The sequence below is a fragment of the Crocodylus siamensis genome, chromosome 4 (genome assembly GCF_052110815.1).
Source record: "Crocodylus siamensis isolate JL-2025a chromosome 4, ASM5211081v1, whole genome shotgun sequence".
Taxonomy (NCBI): Eukaryota; Metazoa; Chordata; order Crocodylia; family Crocodylidae; genus Crocodylus; species Crocodylus siamensis.
This window is the reverse complement of record NC_143398.1, coordinates 89,727,472-89,742,796: the sequence shown is the minus strand read 5'-3', so window position 1 is coordinate 89,742,796 and position 15,325 is coordinate 89,727,472. Positions and strand designations below refer to the sequence as shown.

Here is a 15,325-nt window from a genome sequence, read left to right as displayed (position 1 = left end):
AAACGATAAAGAAAATGAGGGAAGACATTAGCTTACACACAGCTGTTTGTCTAATTTCAGGTTGGCCTTTTGTCTGCGGTTCCTCATATGGTCATGACAATCATTGTACCCATTGGAGGGCAGCTAGCTGACTTGTTACGAAGTAGGAAGATTTTAACCACTACCGCTGTAAGAAAAGTCATGAATTGTGGAGGTACTGTTGAATTCTGTAGATATGTCATATTAATACACTGAAATCTAGGTGAAGATCACATCTTTGTTCACATTTAACTGTAATAAGAGACAACTTAATTGTATTCCTTCCAAATCCAGTCTTTATAGATGCAGTGCTGTTACATCTTCTTCTTCTGGAAGTCTTTAGTCATGTGGTCAGTCCTTACTGGAAACTTGCAGTTACGTAAGACTATCAACTATGGTCTCTAGAAAATCTTTTCCCCTTTAGATATAGTTTTTCATAAAGGTTCCTCTGGAGTGTCTGTACATTTTCAACGAAAGTATCTGGCACCTGAAAGCAATGCAGAATTTCTCAGTTGAATATTCACAGGAAAAAAAAAACCCAACAGAAAAGCTGCAGTATTTTATTCCAGCTTTTTCATAATTATTTTTAACTTGTAAAAATTATGTGTTGTTAGCTAAATTTATTTCCAGTCAACTAAACACCTGAAGGTAAGAACAATACACAAGAATGGTAAAATAAATATTTTTTCACTAAAAGTACATGTTTAGGGGTGTTTAGTTTTTCTAGTGAGAGCTGAAAAAAATTGATGTCATGGGCCTTGAAACTGTTTTGGTCTGGGAGTTCTTCTGTTTCTATCCTAATATGCAAAGTACAATGTGGATGATGGAAATGAAGATTTGTTTGTCTTGGGGAGGTCTGAATTTGCCCTTATCTTTAGGGAGCACTCTTAAAATAACTGATCATTGGAAGCTGCTTCTGTTCCACCAATACTTGAGGCAGATGAAGAATTGTTATGTCACAAGTTGAAAAACACTAATTCTTAACAAAGGTAGATGTTAGTTTCTGGAAGTTCCTTCAAGCAGGTTGGCACCGGGCCTTGTTGCACCTTATGCTATGAACCACACAAATGTTGTATGGTGTAGCCTAGAGGTTGGAACAATCACACTCTTAGTCTAGAAACCTCATCAGACTGGCCCCCACCTGCACAGCTGTGACTGGCTACTAGAGGCCTGGTGAGCAGGGGCATGGCTAGGAGCTGGAGCTGTGAGTTGCCATTACAGGGCTGGTGAGCCAGCACAGACTTCTCTCCCTGCTCTATCGATGCAAGAGATCCTGGGATACTGGAGGACGTCAACTTGGGCAGCATCTCTGTGGGAAGTGACCAAACCTTAATGAAACTGGAGCTGGGTAGTGTGAATCGGGGAGAAACCTGCCCTGGCTTGGTGAAACTTTGAGCGACATAACAAGTGCTTAAAACCACTTTAAGGTGTTAGTGTGTGGACCAGGGGTGGACAATTATTTCAGGCAGAGGGCCACTTACTGAGTTTTGGCAAGCCATTGAGGGCTGCATGACAGGCAGCCAAGGGCATATAGGTATTAATTTTCTAAATTTTTACGGGCCCTGCGGGCCAGATAGAACAGCCTGGTGGACTACATTTGGCCTGCAGGCTGCATTTTGCCCACCCCAGTGTGGACAGTCCTGGGGTTAAGAGCTCCAGGAGCTGCCCCAAATTACTTTATAACAATTAGAAACTTGCGTCACTGAGAGATGTATAAGCCGTCAATGGATTTCAGAGAGATGGGGCACTAAATAGAAAAGAATAAAGTAATTTAAATACTATACTAAGGATAGGAAAGGGGAAGTTTCTTGTGATACTTGATGATTTATTAATATTAGTGTCACTCTTCTGTCTGAAAAATATTCATTTGCTGCTGTTATGAAGAACATTTTAGAACAGTATCACTGAGAGGCATTAGAGGAGTGAGGTTTTCTCCCCCTTTTTTTTTAATTTCACATTTGACAGCTCTTTGAACATAGTTACTTTTGCAGTTCCCTTTGTATAATCCAGGGGCTAGTTTCCCTTATTGGTTGTTTGTGTCTTTCATATGACAGTAGGGAAAACATGAGGAATTAAAAAAACCCACCCACAAAAACCCTGAATATTAAAATGTTATTGCAAACCCACAACAAATGGGAACTGGATTCAGTGGTAGCTATGCATGGAGGCAATTCACTCTTTTAGCTCATTAAGCTTTCTTGTCTCTTTAATCAATATATTTTATAGACGTAAATTTATTTCTGTGTTTCATTTGCAGGTTTTGGCATGGAAGCAACTTTGCTTTTGGTAGTTGGTTTCTCTCATACAAAAGGTGTGGCTATCTCCTTTTTGGTGCTGGCAGTAGGATTTAGCGGCTTTGCTATTTCAGGTAATTTTTTCTCATTGGATTGGTTCCTAATGTGGCAGTTATGGCTGCTTGTGGGGAGTTCCTATTTCCTGCCACAACATACTGATAATTGTAGTTGCTGTATAATAAATTGTACAAGAGGCAGAGTTTGTGAGGATCTGAATCTTTCACCCTTAGTTTACAATATTGTCATACTCTTCATATTACAATGTGCATTTATCTAAGAATAATAATTTGCTATCATTTATTGTATTAACTCTAACAGAATACAGAGATAACTAATGGAATATTCAGATACAAAACTAGAAGTTTCAATGTGTGGTTAAGATGATTTGTATAATTCCCAGTAGATCTTCTTTGGTTCTGTTTCTTCTTTTAACCCATCATTCAGAGCTTCCATAACTCTGATACTTGTAGAGAGTCGATGAATTCCTCTCAGCTGCCTGTTCCTAGCTGTCAGTTTTCTCCTTGCCCTAACTTCATGGGCACATCTAGTAACCAACTGAGCTCTGCAGCTGTTTGGACACCATTTCTATTAAAATGTTGACCTCTGGTAAGCAGAGATTCCTGTTAATCACCTTGGAGGGTTCCTATGAGAACCTAGGATTGGATTCCATTGGATCATTTTTCCAAAAAGATCCAAAGGACTGTGCACTCTGAAATTTCTCATGCACCAGAGTCACAAAGCACTCGAATAAAAAAAAAAAATCCCTACAATATGACACAAGTAAAGAACAGGAGTCAAAGGCACTACCAATGCCCTGGCACTGCAGTAGCAGAATATTAGGATAAAATATGCTCAGATGATCCAAGAAGAGGATTGTGCCCTATAGACTACAATGAACTGGGGGGGAGGGGAATAAACAAAGCCCCAAAGCCAAACACAAACTAGTGGTTCTTGTCAGCATGACATGAGGGGAGAGGGGAGGGGAAATTCCTTCCCAAGCCTAAATCTGGTGATCAATTTGACCCTAAATGTTTGAGCAAGCACCTCCAGACAGCCCCTGAAACATTTTAAGCACTAGCAGGAACACCACTGCACCCAAACTACACTCCCCCCGCTAGCTATTGCCTCTTCTAGTTCAATGCTTCAGAAGAAAGCAATTCCACCCCCACCCCACAAATGGCCCCAGTTCTCATTCCTTCAGTACAGGAGCCAATAATGCATCCACGGGGAAAAAAAGTCTTGGTACCACTAGCAGAAGGTCTGGAGCATAGGATTTCCAGATACTTCCCCAAAAGGCCCCTAGCAGATGTGCAGTTAAAGGTGCAATGGGATCTGATGCGTGATCCCCACAATTTCATTTCTTGCCATGCCACACATGCTTAGCAGGAGGCATGATTATGGGATTAAGAATGAGATCCCATCATACCATATTCCTGGTTTAGGAGGAGCCTGGTGTCCTGATCCTGGCCTCCCCCTACACCAGCAAGTAGCAAGCTCCTGTGGCTGGGAGCCCTGGTCAGCTGATGAGGCTACTAGCTTCAGGGGCACAGTGGAGCCTTTGACTCGAGCTGTGTCCCAGAGCCCTGATCTGCTGTTGCTTCCAGCTGAGGGGCATATTGGAGTTAAGGGCTCTGACAGGCCCCTGAAGCTGGGAGTGGCAGCTGATTGTGACTCCCAGCCTCAGGGGCACATCAGAGCCTTTGACACCAACGGGCCCCAAGGCTGGGAGCAGCAAGTCAGCTGATTGGCACTCTCAGCCTTAGGAGTGAATGGTGTCAAGGGCTCCCATGCACTCTGAAGACTGATACGCTCTCAGCCTGGGCACACGTTCAAATAATGGCGTAGTAGGAGCCAGACGTAAAGTTATTAGACATATTCTGTGTAATAACTGTGTGGCTTATTCCTCCTTGTAAGACTGCATTCATTACATTAATAATGAATTGGTAACTGCTTAAACTGTGATTAAGTGGTTAATCATATCTTAGGTGTGACATGCTGGGGGCCACAATGAGTTTTCTTGAGATGAGGTTTTATTTTGGTTATTATTCAACCATTCAAGGTCACAATATCCTTAGATTGTGAGAAAAAATTGCTTGGAATTTACACAGCTTCTTGTAGTTTTCTGTAGCACATATGTATATTCTGCAGAGAAATGTGTAGCCCATATGTATGGCCATTTTAATATGCGGTATTACTATAGTTGATAACCACTTTAATTACTGTTTTAATTTCTGCCACATTCTGATATATTTATCTGGTAGAAATCTACAGCAAGTATAATCAATCTTGCTACTTATTTATATTCTGGTGCCTGTTATTTTGGTAAATTGTCACTAGACCACGTGAGAGAGAGATTTCTGAAAAAATGGTCCCTACATTAAGGGATAGAAGAAAATCAAAATTATGCAGTATTAATTCGTTAAGTACAAAATCAGTTTAGAGTGCACATTTCCTAGGAGAGGAGACCAGAAGCACTGATGCTTGAATTGATCAAGTAGGCAAATTAAGCCATACCATGTTTCTTCTTTGGTATGATTCCCCAAAGGTATAGGTGCAAAGGTTTAAAGAAGAGGGAAATGGGATAAAGGAATGAAGCTCAGCTTACTTTGCTAATAACAGCAAAGGAACAGTTTTCCCTTTCCCCCATTCTTTCTCTAACCACTTCACACATGGAAAAAACACATTAGCTCTGTATTGTGAAATCAGGTTGTTCATTGTTGCTCTTGTTTGTACAGGATTTAATGTCAACCATTTAGATATTGCTCCCCGATATGCCAGCATTCTCATGGGGATCTCCAATGGAGTGGGGACACTGTCAGGAATGGTGTGTCCACTCATTGTTGGTGCGATGACTAAACACAAGGTAAAACATCCTTACACATTTCTAGAAAGGACTGAATGGCATATAAGAATACAACCATTTCAGAGATTTATGAAAATCTAATTCTTTCCCTGTCTTTTCTTGATCTTCAGGTAAAAGGTAGGGGGCAAATCCTTAATTGGTATCACTGTGTGAACATTTGTCACTAAAATTCCATAAGAGCAGGGTTAGGGCTATATTATGCCCCTTGCTGAAAGCCTGGGAGCCATTTGGAAAATATCCCATGTTAAAAGTGAGATCTATTTGGGAAATTCTCTGCAGCATAATGTAAAGTGTTTTCAGAGTCATTACTGGTCTAAGGTGGGTTTTGCCACCTCACAGGAATACCTAAGGTAGAGGCTGTAACCTTCTAACTCCAGGAGAGCTCTATATTCTGCAGAGAAATCCCACTGGGAGAAGAAAAATGCCATCTGATATTTTATTAGTCATAATGGAGGAAAAATAAATATCCTTTACAATTATTTTCTTTAAATATTTTGTCTACAAAATGAGAAATCAGACAGTAATCACAAATAGGTGTTTAACTCATATCCAGTCATGAATATATTTTTCACTGCAAACTTTATATAATTCTTTCAGACTCGTGAAGAATGGCAAAATGTCTTCATCATAGCGGCCCTTGTGCACTATAGTGGAGTGATTTTTTATGCTATTTTTGCTTCTGGAGAAAAGCAAGAATGGGCTGACCCTGAAAACCTCAGTGAAGATAAATGTGGCATCATCGATCAAGATGAATTGGCTGAAGAAACGGAATTGAACAGTGATACTTTTGTTAATCAGAAGAAAACATATGGCGCTACTAGTCAAAACAGTGAAATAGCAGGAAAGGAATGGGGAAAGCAGAAGCAGGTAACACAGGACATAGAAGAACAGACTTCCTATCATTATGAAAATGGAAATTTTCAAGATCTGTCATAATACCTGAAAATATATGGTTTGTGTGGCAAGTGCCCCAGCCCCTCCTGTGCAACCACCCCCAAACCAGGCAGTATCCATATTTATTTTCTTATTCATTCATGGAAAATCTTGCCAAATGGCTAGGTGTAATATGTATAGTAATTTTCTCCTTGTTGTATAGTAAATGGCTAATAAAAGGGAGATCTGGCAAATGTTGTTCTGGCTCTTGCAACCAGACCTGTACTGGAGGAACCCCTGTTAATGCAGACCCTATTAGCTTCAGCTGTGTTCTACACTGGTGCAGGTGTCTTGTTGTGGAAGTAGGCAATTCAAATTCATATCATTTGAATATGAAAAAGGACAAAGCTACGGTAGATTTGGGGGTTCATGGTGACTGAATACAGTTCTTGCTGCTATCATGTGTGACCACAAGGAAACTCATTGACCTGAAGTCTGGCCATGGACATCCTTGAAGAACATTCTCATAAATGGATTCTGTACCATGACTCTTTAGGGATCTTGATGCTGTATTAAGCAGTGATGTGGCTGAATCAATTAATACATGGTCAAACTTTAGGTTCCTGCTGAGCAATCAAAGCTGAAGGAAAAGCAAACTGATGACATTTTTAAAATGTTGTTACATATAGTCATTCAACAGTGGAAAGAGGAATATGTAACCAAAGTCACTGAAGCTGTTATTTCAGCAGTGCTTTGTTCAAGGAGACTGACTGCCTTTTCTTTTATGTAGGAGGTACTCAGTTTGGATAAGGCAATACAATAGGTACTATTGAGATTTTTCCTTCCACAGATTTTGTGTTGACATGAAGAAAATACTTTTGAAACAAAAATCATCTTTGCATTCATCATTAGTGATGTAATATTATTTCCACTTATGAAAGGAAGTTGTAGTCCTGTCAGGATAAGCTTTTCACTCAGTACATTATTGTAAAGTGCTTTAAATATATTTTTCTAGGATTAAATTTGGATAGACTTACAGATCTCCCCCTAACTGCACTTTGTTACATGGATGAAATGACTTACATTAGTGAAGTCTGCAGTTCTGGGTCTAACCCTCTTCTATGTACTGCTGTTGTCTCTCCATTACTGTGCATGAGGTACAGTACATATTAGGTGTAAAGGGGTTTCTATTTAAAGAAATGCCCCATTATCAGATATTCTAACAATATCTTTCTGACATCAGTACGTTTGATATTATAAAATGGTTTTAGATGTTTTCTACCATTGTTGGACTCTACCAGGTTACAATGGTGCATGCTATATCATTTAAAATCATTAGCTGCACTCAAAGGCTCATTGTGGCAATAATATTGTTTCCTGAGAAAAGAATTTCAGTAAAATATGGTTTCATTTGTTTAGGATTAATGTCTTAGTAAAATCAAACAAAACTATCCCATCTAGTCTTGTGATGTTTTATGTGATGATTCAGCGTTGTTATGCAGTGTTCTGTTGTGTTTTGTAAAGCCAATGTAATGTATATGATTAGAGTAGAAATTTACAGTAATTCTGAACACTGACTTGTTATGTTGTTGTAGTGAAATTGTGTACTGTAGGTCCATTCATATGCAACCATATAATCCATGGATGACTTCTCCTCCTGCCATATATAACAGTAGAGGCATAGGGGGCCTCTAGGACATAAAGGTTCTATTTGATCTATTAGGAACAAATCCCTGAAAAAAACTTTATACAAAAGGCAACCGGGTCCTTCTTTTCCATGTTGTTTTTCTGTGACTCATTATTAAGGATAAGATGACAGTGCATTGTAAAAGTAGATGCATTAGTGGCTCATCAGGACTTCAACAGGATGGACTACAATCACATTTAAGTGTCTAAATCCACTTACATGACCAATAGGTGGAATAGAATCTGGATCAAAAAGGTCAGCCAAAGTCTTTTTCTGTTGTTTTCATAACCAGCAAAATCTAATCTAGGTCATGCATATCTAACCAAACAGATGAAGGCTGATGGGACAAATCCTCTGGTATTGTCAGTAATCTACCTCCATTTTCACTTCAATAGAGATTTATCTATTAATGCCAATACTTAAGCTGACTCTTCTCAAAGCTGCTATAATCTGCACTTGTAGAAAGCTACAAGTAATTTGTTCGAGTACAACAGAAAAACCCTCACACATTTTTATTCTTTTTCAAGTCCTTTCAGGTGAATTTTAAGATGTTAAGTTGTCTAATTCCTTGACTAAATTTAGAACTATAAAAAATACTCTTTTTTTCCCTCTGTGCATCGTCAACATTTCAGAATTTAGGGTCATGGTGTATTAAATTAAATATTGTGGTTGCATTATAGATTACAGTTAGACCAAGTATTTTCAAATTCTCAGTGCCCACCACATCTTATTGAATCAGGGGTTGGCAACTTATGGTTTATGGGCCATATCTGGCCTGCAAAGTGCTTGGAGATGGCCAGCAGTGATAGAGCACTAGTGACACACAGTTTGGCCAGATGTGTCCTCTCTCTCTACCCTATGCCAAGCTGCTGATGTCACCCTTCTGCTTGTATGGCACATGCTGCTCACTGCCACTGCCAAATTAACCCCCCTCACTGCTGTTGGGCATCGTAGTCAGAGGTGTGTGGCACATGGCACAAGTGAAGGCAGAAGCAGGTAGCCTGAGCATTGTGGAGGGGAGCTGCGGGCCACAGCAATGGCTTGGTTGCAAGCAGTAGCCTGCTGCTCTAAAAGGTTGTCAGCTTCTCTATTAGAGCATCACCTCTCTTTTTATTCCTCCCTACTTAGACAGCTTCCCTTCCCATGTCCAATCACATAATCTGTGGCAACTGCAACTATTTTTTATATGGAACAGTAATATTCCAAAACTGTTTAATATATGTGTCTATCTTAATGTAATTTGGCTGAGAAATAACAGATTTGAACTTTTCAGCAGTCCAACTATGATTCATAATTATTATTTGATTTTATAGATTGAACATAATTAAGTTCATGAGCAACTATGACTTGTCTTACAGTATAACTTATTTGGCTAGGAGCTCTGCAATGTAATTTTGTTAATCCAGCCAGATTGCACTGATTCAGTTGAGGATTCTTTGAGAGTGACTTCAGTGGGACTTGAGACCCTATTTTGTCACTTTAAACAAGTGAATACGAGAAGTAATAGGTTGGCCACTATATGCAATTGAGACTTTTTATGGCTGAAAATTTTAACCAGTTTCCAAAGCAGAATATTGGACTTCATAGACAGAAGTCATGTGTCCATGTTCTCAAGGCCAGCAGTCAGGATAGGACCTTTCCATGTGATGATTTGGGATGGTTTAGTATAGCCCAATACAGAAACATCCACAGATGCTGAAAGCTGTTTTCTTCTTTGGAAGTTTTTTCCATTTCTATACCATAGTAATCAACATAAACATTGCAGTTTTTATTGTATGCATACTACTGCACACCCAAATCTAACATAGAAGTTACTGGGATCAATCAGCTGTGAGGACTCCAGTTGGTGTAGGAGTTGTTGTGGCACAACCTTTTTCATTAGTCGTGCCACAAAATTCAAGACAAGGCAATAATTAAAAGAAAGCCAATTTCAAGAGTGATTCTGCTAATAGTTTCTAAAGCCAGAATTTGGGGCATTAACATGGTTTTGGGGAGTAATTCTCCACTTGACTTCCGTAGTTGAGAAGCATGGATCTGACTTGCCCGTCATCCCGTTGTTCTCCCAGCACCGTCTGGAATCTTACCCAGGAAACTGTCATTTCTCCCTATCCAGCCTGATGCTGTCACTTTGGCTGTAGATATTTGGATTGGAACAAAATTACTCTTAAGAAAAAAAATTCTCAGCCACTTCCTGTGAATAACCCAAATTAACTAGGTTGTTTATGACCTAGAAATGCCATTGTTAAATCAGATTTGGGAAAACAATGAGTCTATACAGCCGTTTTTATAACACCCAACCCTGACACTGAATGGCACCTGAACACAAATTTTACTGTAACTTTGATGCAGTGTTAACATGATTTGTTCTTTATTTACTATGTTGTAAAATTCATTTACTCTTAAATTATTGACTGGCTTTTGTTTTCTTCAGTACAGCAAGCATTAAATAACAGCCATCTGAGACAAAATATAAAAATGAAGCTTTATTGCCTAGTCTGGTAAACTTTGCATTTATAATTATCATATGCAATTTGTCCTGGAAGTAATGTATTTACTCTCATATTTTTGACACTAAGATCATTGTTTTGGGTGAACTTTGTAATGCAGTTATCAATAGGAGAAGGTGGGCCATCTTTAGTCTTTGTCACTGCATTCTAATAACTAAGTTCATAACTAGTTACTAGTATGTTTGGATCTCAGTACGAAGCACATGTCCCATGTTTAAAATAATTTAATAACAGTGCCAAATAATGGCACTTTCAGGTGCTGAGGCCGGCACATGATTTCTGTAATTAGATTAGCACCTGGGTAGAACTAAGCAAAGACAAGAAAACTTCTAAAGTGGGGTAGATATTTATTTCCAGAACCTCATTTTCTTTTTAATACCAAGAAATGCCTACAGGGGATTCTCCTATACTGCATCTGGAGATCTCATTTCCCTGGAGAGAAAGTACTTTCTCTCAGGTGTTCACAGGAAGAAACTGACCATTTCTCTTTATAATACTACTGGTAGTACCACGTAAATTATCTGAAGCTAAATCATATGTAGGTAGGGAATGAGGGTTTTTCTGGTGTTTGTTCTATTTGTTGCACTGTGACTTTTCCACCAAGGTTTAAAAAAGAAGTCTGTTTTATAGACCTGCTTTTTAAGTGTTTTGTATGTTGAAACTGGTTGGCATTTCCTGTATCAGATAGGACAAGAGAAATATTTTTAAAATTTCAAGTTTAGGTCTCCAACAGTCACTTGGCAGAGAAGGAGCCAGATGACCTGCTCCGGGTTCCTGGGACATCTTCTCAAATTTCTTTCCACCTGTCAGAACTTGTCCCATGCATGAGGCCTCTCTGTGTGGGGGGAGGGGGAACGTCTCGTAAAACCTTGAACTAAAAAATTCTTAAACTAAAAAAATTCTTAAAGAATAACATGAAAATATTCATTTAATCTTAAAATTACCTGCCACATGCAGAATTTGAACCTGAAATAATTTATAGTATCTAACAAAGTAGTTTGTAGCCTGTGAAAGCTCAGATCTCTCTGAATAGGTTGTCTATAATGTCCTGTCATCTGCTTGATTTTATTTATTTATTTATTTTTGGTTACTGAAGATTTTTTAGAGGAGGAAATGGGAACTAAACTTCAGCTAATAATGGAAAGCAAGCCTTAAATTTAACTATACCATTTCACTATAATGAAAACCTGATGACCTGTAAGGTCCCTTCCAGCCCTTTAAAACGATGAAGCTATGAGGAGTGGTAGGATGGATAATTATGCCTACTTTCTTATGCACAAGTTAAAGATTTAGGAAGGTGGTTGGGAAAAGGGGAGAGTGTTAGATGGTCCTACCTGTACCTTTTTAACATTCCTTTATCATTCTTTTGCTAAGTTGCAGCTGTTATTTTTCCTGTGCACCCAGTCTTTCCTAGATATTATTTGGCAGAAGTGTAATGCATTGAAATATCTCTTCTCTGTATGATTAAAAACATAATGAGGTAGGGAATTAAATAATTTGTCATTCACACAAGTAGGAACACCACAGATTGGGAACAGTGAAAACCTTGTGGTATTAGGAACATTACCCACAGAAGAAACTGCCTTTTGTAACAGGATATATAGAATATTGGTCAAAAAATAGCAAGAGCAGCCAGCTGTTAAATGCGTAGCCCAGAGTAATATCATATGGTTTCATTAAGGTAGTGTAATTAAATTGAAATTAGCAAGGTAAAATTAATTTAGGGGTGTGCACAGTGTATCGCTAAACATACACTGTGTTCTACATCTGTGTGTTCATTTTACCCTAATTGTATTGTCAGATGGTTACAGAGATTCTGTAAAGTTATTTACCATTTTAAAGAAAAATTGTCACAAAAACATTGGCAAATAAATCCTTTATTTGATATTTTTCCAGCTTTCTTTAAAACTATAACTTTGAGTGTATAATTTTTTTCCCTTTAAGAAGCAGGGTATTTTTATGGTGGAAAAGAGAGGACAGAATTGGTCCATGCATTCCAGCTTCCACACCTCAGAGGCAGAAATTATCTGTTCCTAGATCTCGGATCTAAAACACCTAAGTGACTTTGAAGCAGATATTTTGTCAACTCCCAAAGTTCTGGGGAACTTGAATCTGGTGTCCCATTCTGGTTACATTTCTAAACATGCCACATTTGGTTCCATTTGGTAATATGAAACACTGGGATGGAAAAAAATAATGGAGAGGTTTAAACCTCTCCCAGGGAGAGGAGTGTTGCCACCCAAAGGTTCCTCTGGATGCAAAGAAATATGTTGTAGCTGTAAAAGTAGTAGAAATTCCAGATAAATTTTCCTTTTAAATAGGGCTCAAAATGGCCTCTTTGGAGAATGGAGTTCTTGATAGTGTAGGGAGAGAATAATAATCTTGGTTTTCATCTCCAAATATTGACAGTTTTCTTGCTTGTTGGTTACAATAAATGTAAATGCATGAGAGAGTTAATGTGTCATTCTCCTTTGCTATCTTACTTCTCCACCATGCTCTGTAATATACAGCCCCCAACTCCAGCTAATACACTCCCGGGAACCAGTCAACCCTCTATTAATGTTATGCCTTTGGCTCACCCAGCTATTCCTCTCCTTTTCCAGACCCCAACATGCATGAGGGTGAGGTATATACCTTAACTATGTATTCCTGGTTCCAGGGGTTTACAATTGTTTTGCATTTTTTTTAAATGGTACCAAATGCAGGTGTCCACACCCTTTTTCCCCAGGGGAATAGGGTGCCACTTGAATGCAGCTGCCATGTTGTGGGACAGGGAAAGGGCTTCAAGTTAACAATGCATCCAGTACTTATCCTTGGATATCTGCATACAGCAGGCTTAATCAATCATCTTTCAGAGCATAGTTAGAGCTACTTTAAAAATATCATTACAGATTAGTAGGATAGATTTTCCAAGAACAAAAAGCAGGCAAGTGATCAAACAAACAACATATTGTAAAACTACCAATAAGTCTACAGATTTCTTTCAAGGGTAGGACTGAATTTACAGGGCATGGGTGCAGCTCAGGTCCAATGATCAAAGCATGTCTTCTTGAATCATCAAATTATTATGAAAGCAAGTAGTCAATAAGCCCTTTTACCTAGTACTGCTACATAGGTATATTTCAACCACCTTGGCACATGAGTGTATGGTAAATGCCTACTCATCATCAAATAACATTTCAATACTGTTTCTCCAAGGGAGCAAGAGGCTCAAGATAAACTTCGAGACTATCTGTTGGGGGATGAGCAGATCCAAAGTTGTACAAAAAATAGTTGATTGATTAGATTATTTGTGCCACTCTGTTTTTCAGGAGGCTGTAGTTCTGGAACTTCTTGCTCAAAGAATCCCAAATTAAATCACTAACTTGTCTCCACAGTTCTGTGAAGCACAGCACATATCAAGACATTTCAATCTAAGTAAGGATGCAGGCTTCAGAGCACTTAGAAGAACTGTCCCTGAAGCATAGACGGCTTCTCTAACTATAGCAGAGTTGATGCTCCAGTATAATTATATACCAGTTATTAATAATGCTCATCATATTTTCCCTTGAGCTGTTTGTAGGGATGGGATTATAGAGTGTTTTGAAGACGCAGTAAATATTTATTGGTTTATATAAAGTTTTGCCTAGCAGTTAAATTTTTACAAAAATTCTTGTATGCCTGCAATTCAATACACAGGGATGAGAATTGGGGTTTGAAATTTTATATAGAATGTAGCTCCAATTTGATGAATAATAACATGAAGAAAAGGACAATGAATGAACTGTTTTGAGTTTAGAATGCCAAACAGCTTCATTTTAGCTAAAGGACCCAGTTGATCAGTCTTGTCCTATAACCAGTGATACTTCTGTCAGGAGCCATCCCCAGGGGTGTGCAGGACCTGGGGCATATCAGCCTGTGTGGGGCCTGGGGGGAGGGGGTGGCAAGTGGCTGGAGCCAGTGGAGCAGGCCGAGGGGGTGGGGAATGGTGGACTGCTGGAGCTGGCAGCGCTTGGCAGTGGCGGCAGAGCTGGTGGCACTCAGCAGCAGTGGCGTGTGGCGGACATGGTGGGGCCTATGCGGCACTGGTCACAGGGCCCCCCAAAATGCGGGGACAGGCCAGTTGCCCCGATTCACCCCCCCCCTCGCCCAGGATGGCTCTGCTTCTGTCAACAAAATTGCTTTCTTTTTATACACATTTTTAATAAAACGACATTGTGTCATAATCGGTAATTTTCAGGGCTCATGATGAGCCATTAAACATCCAACATATTTTATTTTGTAAGGCACCTGAATCATCACTGATGAAGAGGTGCCTAAATTGTGTATACTTGAAGGTCAAAATTTAAAAAAAAAAAGATTTTTGGTTCCCTAGGTCAAGGCAACTAAGAGGAGCCTGATATTCACTCCACCCTCTCACCTCTGAATATGAAAGCCCTTTAAGCTGTTTCAAGAATGGCATCCTAATGCCAAGAAATCAAAAATCTTTAGTCACTTTCTAAAATCTGGGTCAGGATGAATCTTGCTAAATGTAGTTATTCTGTAACTTTAATAAGAAATAGAAATGTGGGTAGATGAGTCAGAAGAGAGGTAAAGGGGTGTAAGTTCTTTACAAATCAGTTGTGCGTTTGAAATAACCTAAGATCAGCAATGACCTAAACTAGACAGTTGTTTGGAAGTGTTGCAGGGGAGGAGGGAGGTCTTCCTTCATTTCAGCACCTATTGGACACAGGGGTTTTTTTGGTATGTGTTCTTACTGGTAACCTCAGCTATGGAAACATGCACCTTCCATCTTTCACAGTGAAAAGTAGAAACAGATCTGTGTCACTACACCAACAGGATTTGGCAATTGAAAAACGTTATTATTTACAGCATAAACACATATTACATCCAAGAGGCTTAAAGTATCTGGTTAATTATGGTTATATTTCTGGAATAATTTGACAGCATTCCAAACAAGATGTTATCAGCTTCTTTGCAATACAGCACATTTTACTGGCATGCTGGTCAAAGGTTTCTGTCACAACTCCTATTTAGGGGAATTACGTAAAACTTTATGTAGCAGTGAGTGACAAAGGTTTTATTTATTTCCCATTATTATCTG

At 39.0% G+C, this 15,325-nt stretch overlaps 1 protein-coding gene across 1 annotated transcript in view; it reads left to right on the top strand.

Annotated features, from left to right (window-relative positions):
* The window catches only part of SLC17A8 (solute carrier family 17 member 8), a 38,513-nt gene extending 32,402 nt beyond the window's left edge, over positions 1 to 6,111 (top strand). The window contains exons 9-12 of the mRNA XM_090041056.1: positions 61 to 193; positions 2,276 to 2,386; positions 5,048 to 5,175; positions 5,773 to 6,111. Coding sequence (XP_089897182.1) covers positions 61 to 193; positions 2,276 to 2,386; positions 5,048 to 5,175; positions 5,773 to 6,111 — 711 coding nt within the window. The remainder of the gene's footprint in view (positions 1 to 60; positions 194 to 2,275; positions 2,387 to 5,047; positions 5,176 to 5,772) is intronic.
* Positions 6,112 to 15,325: the final 9,214 nt, after the last annotated feature.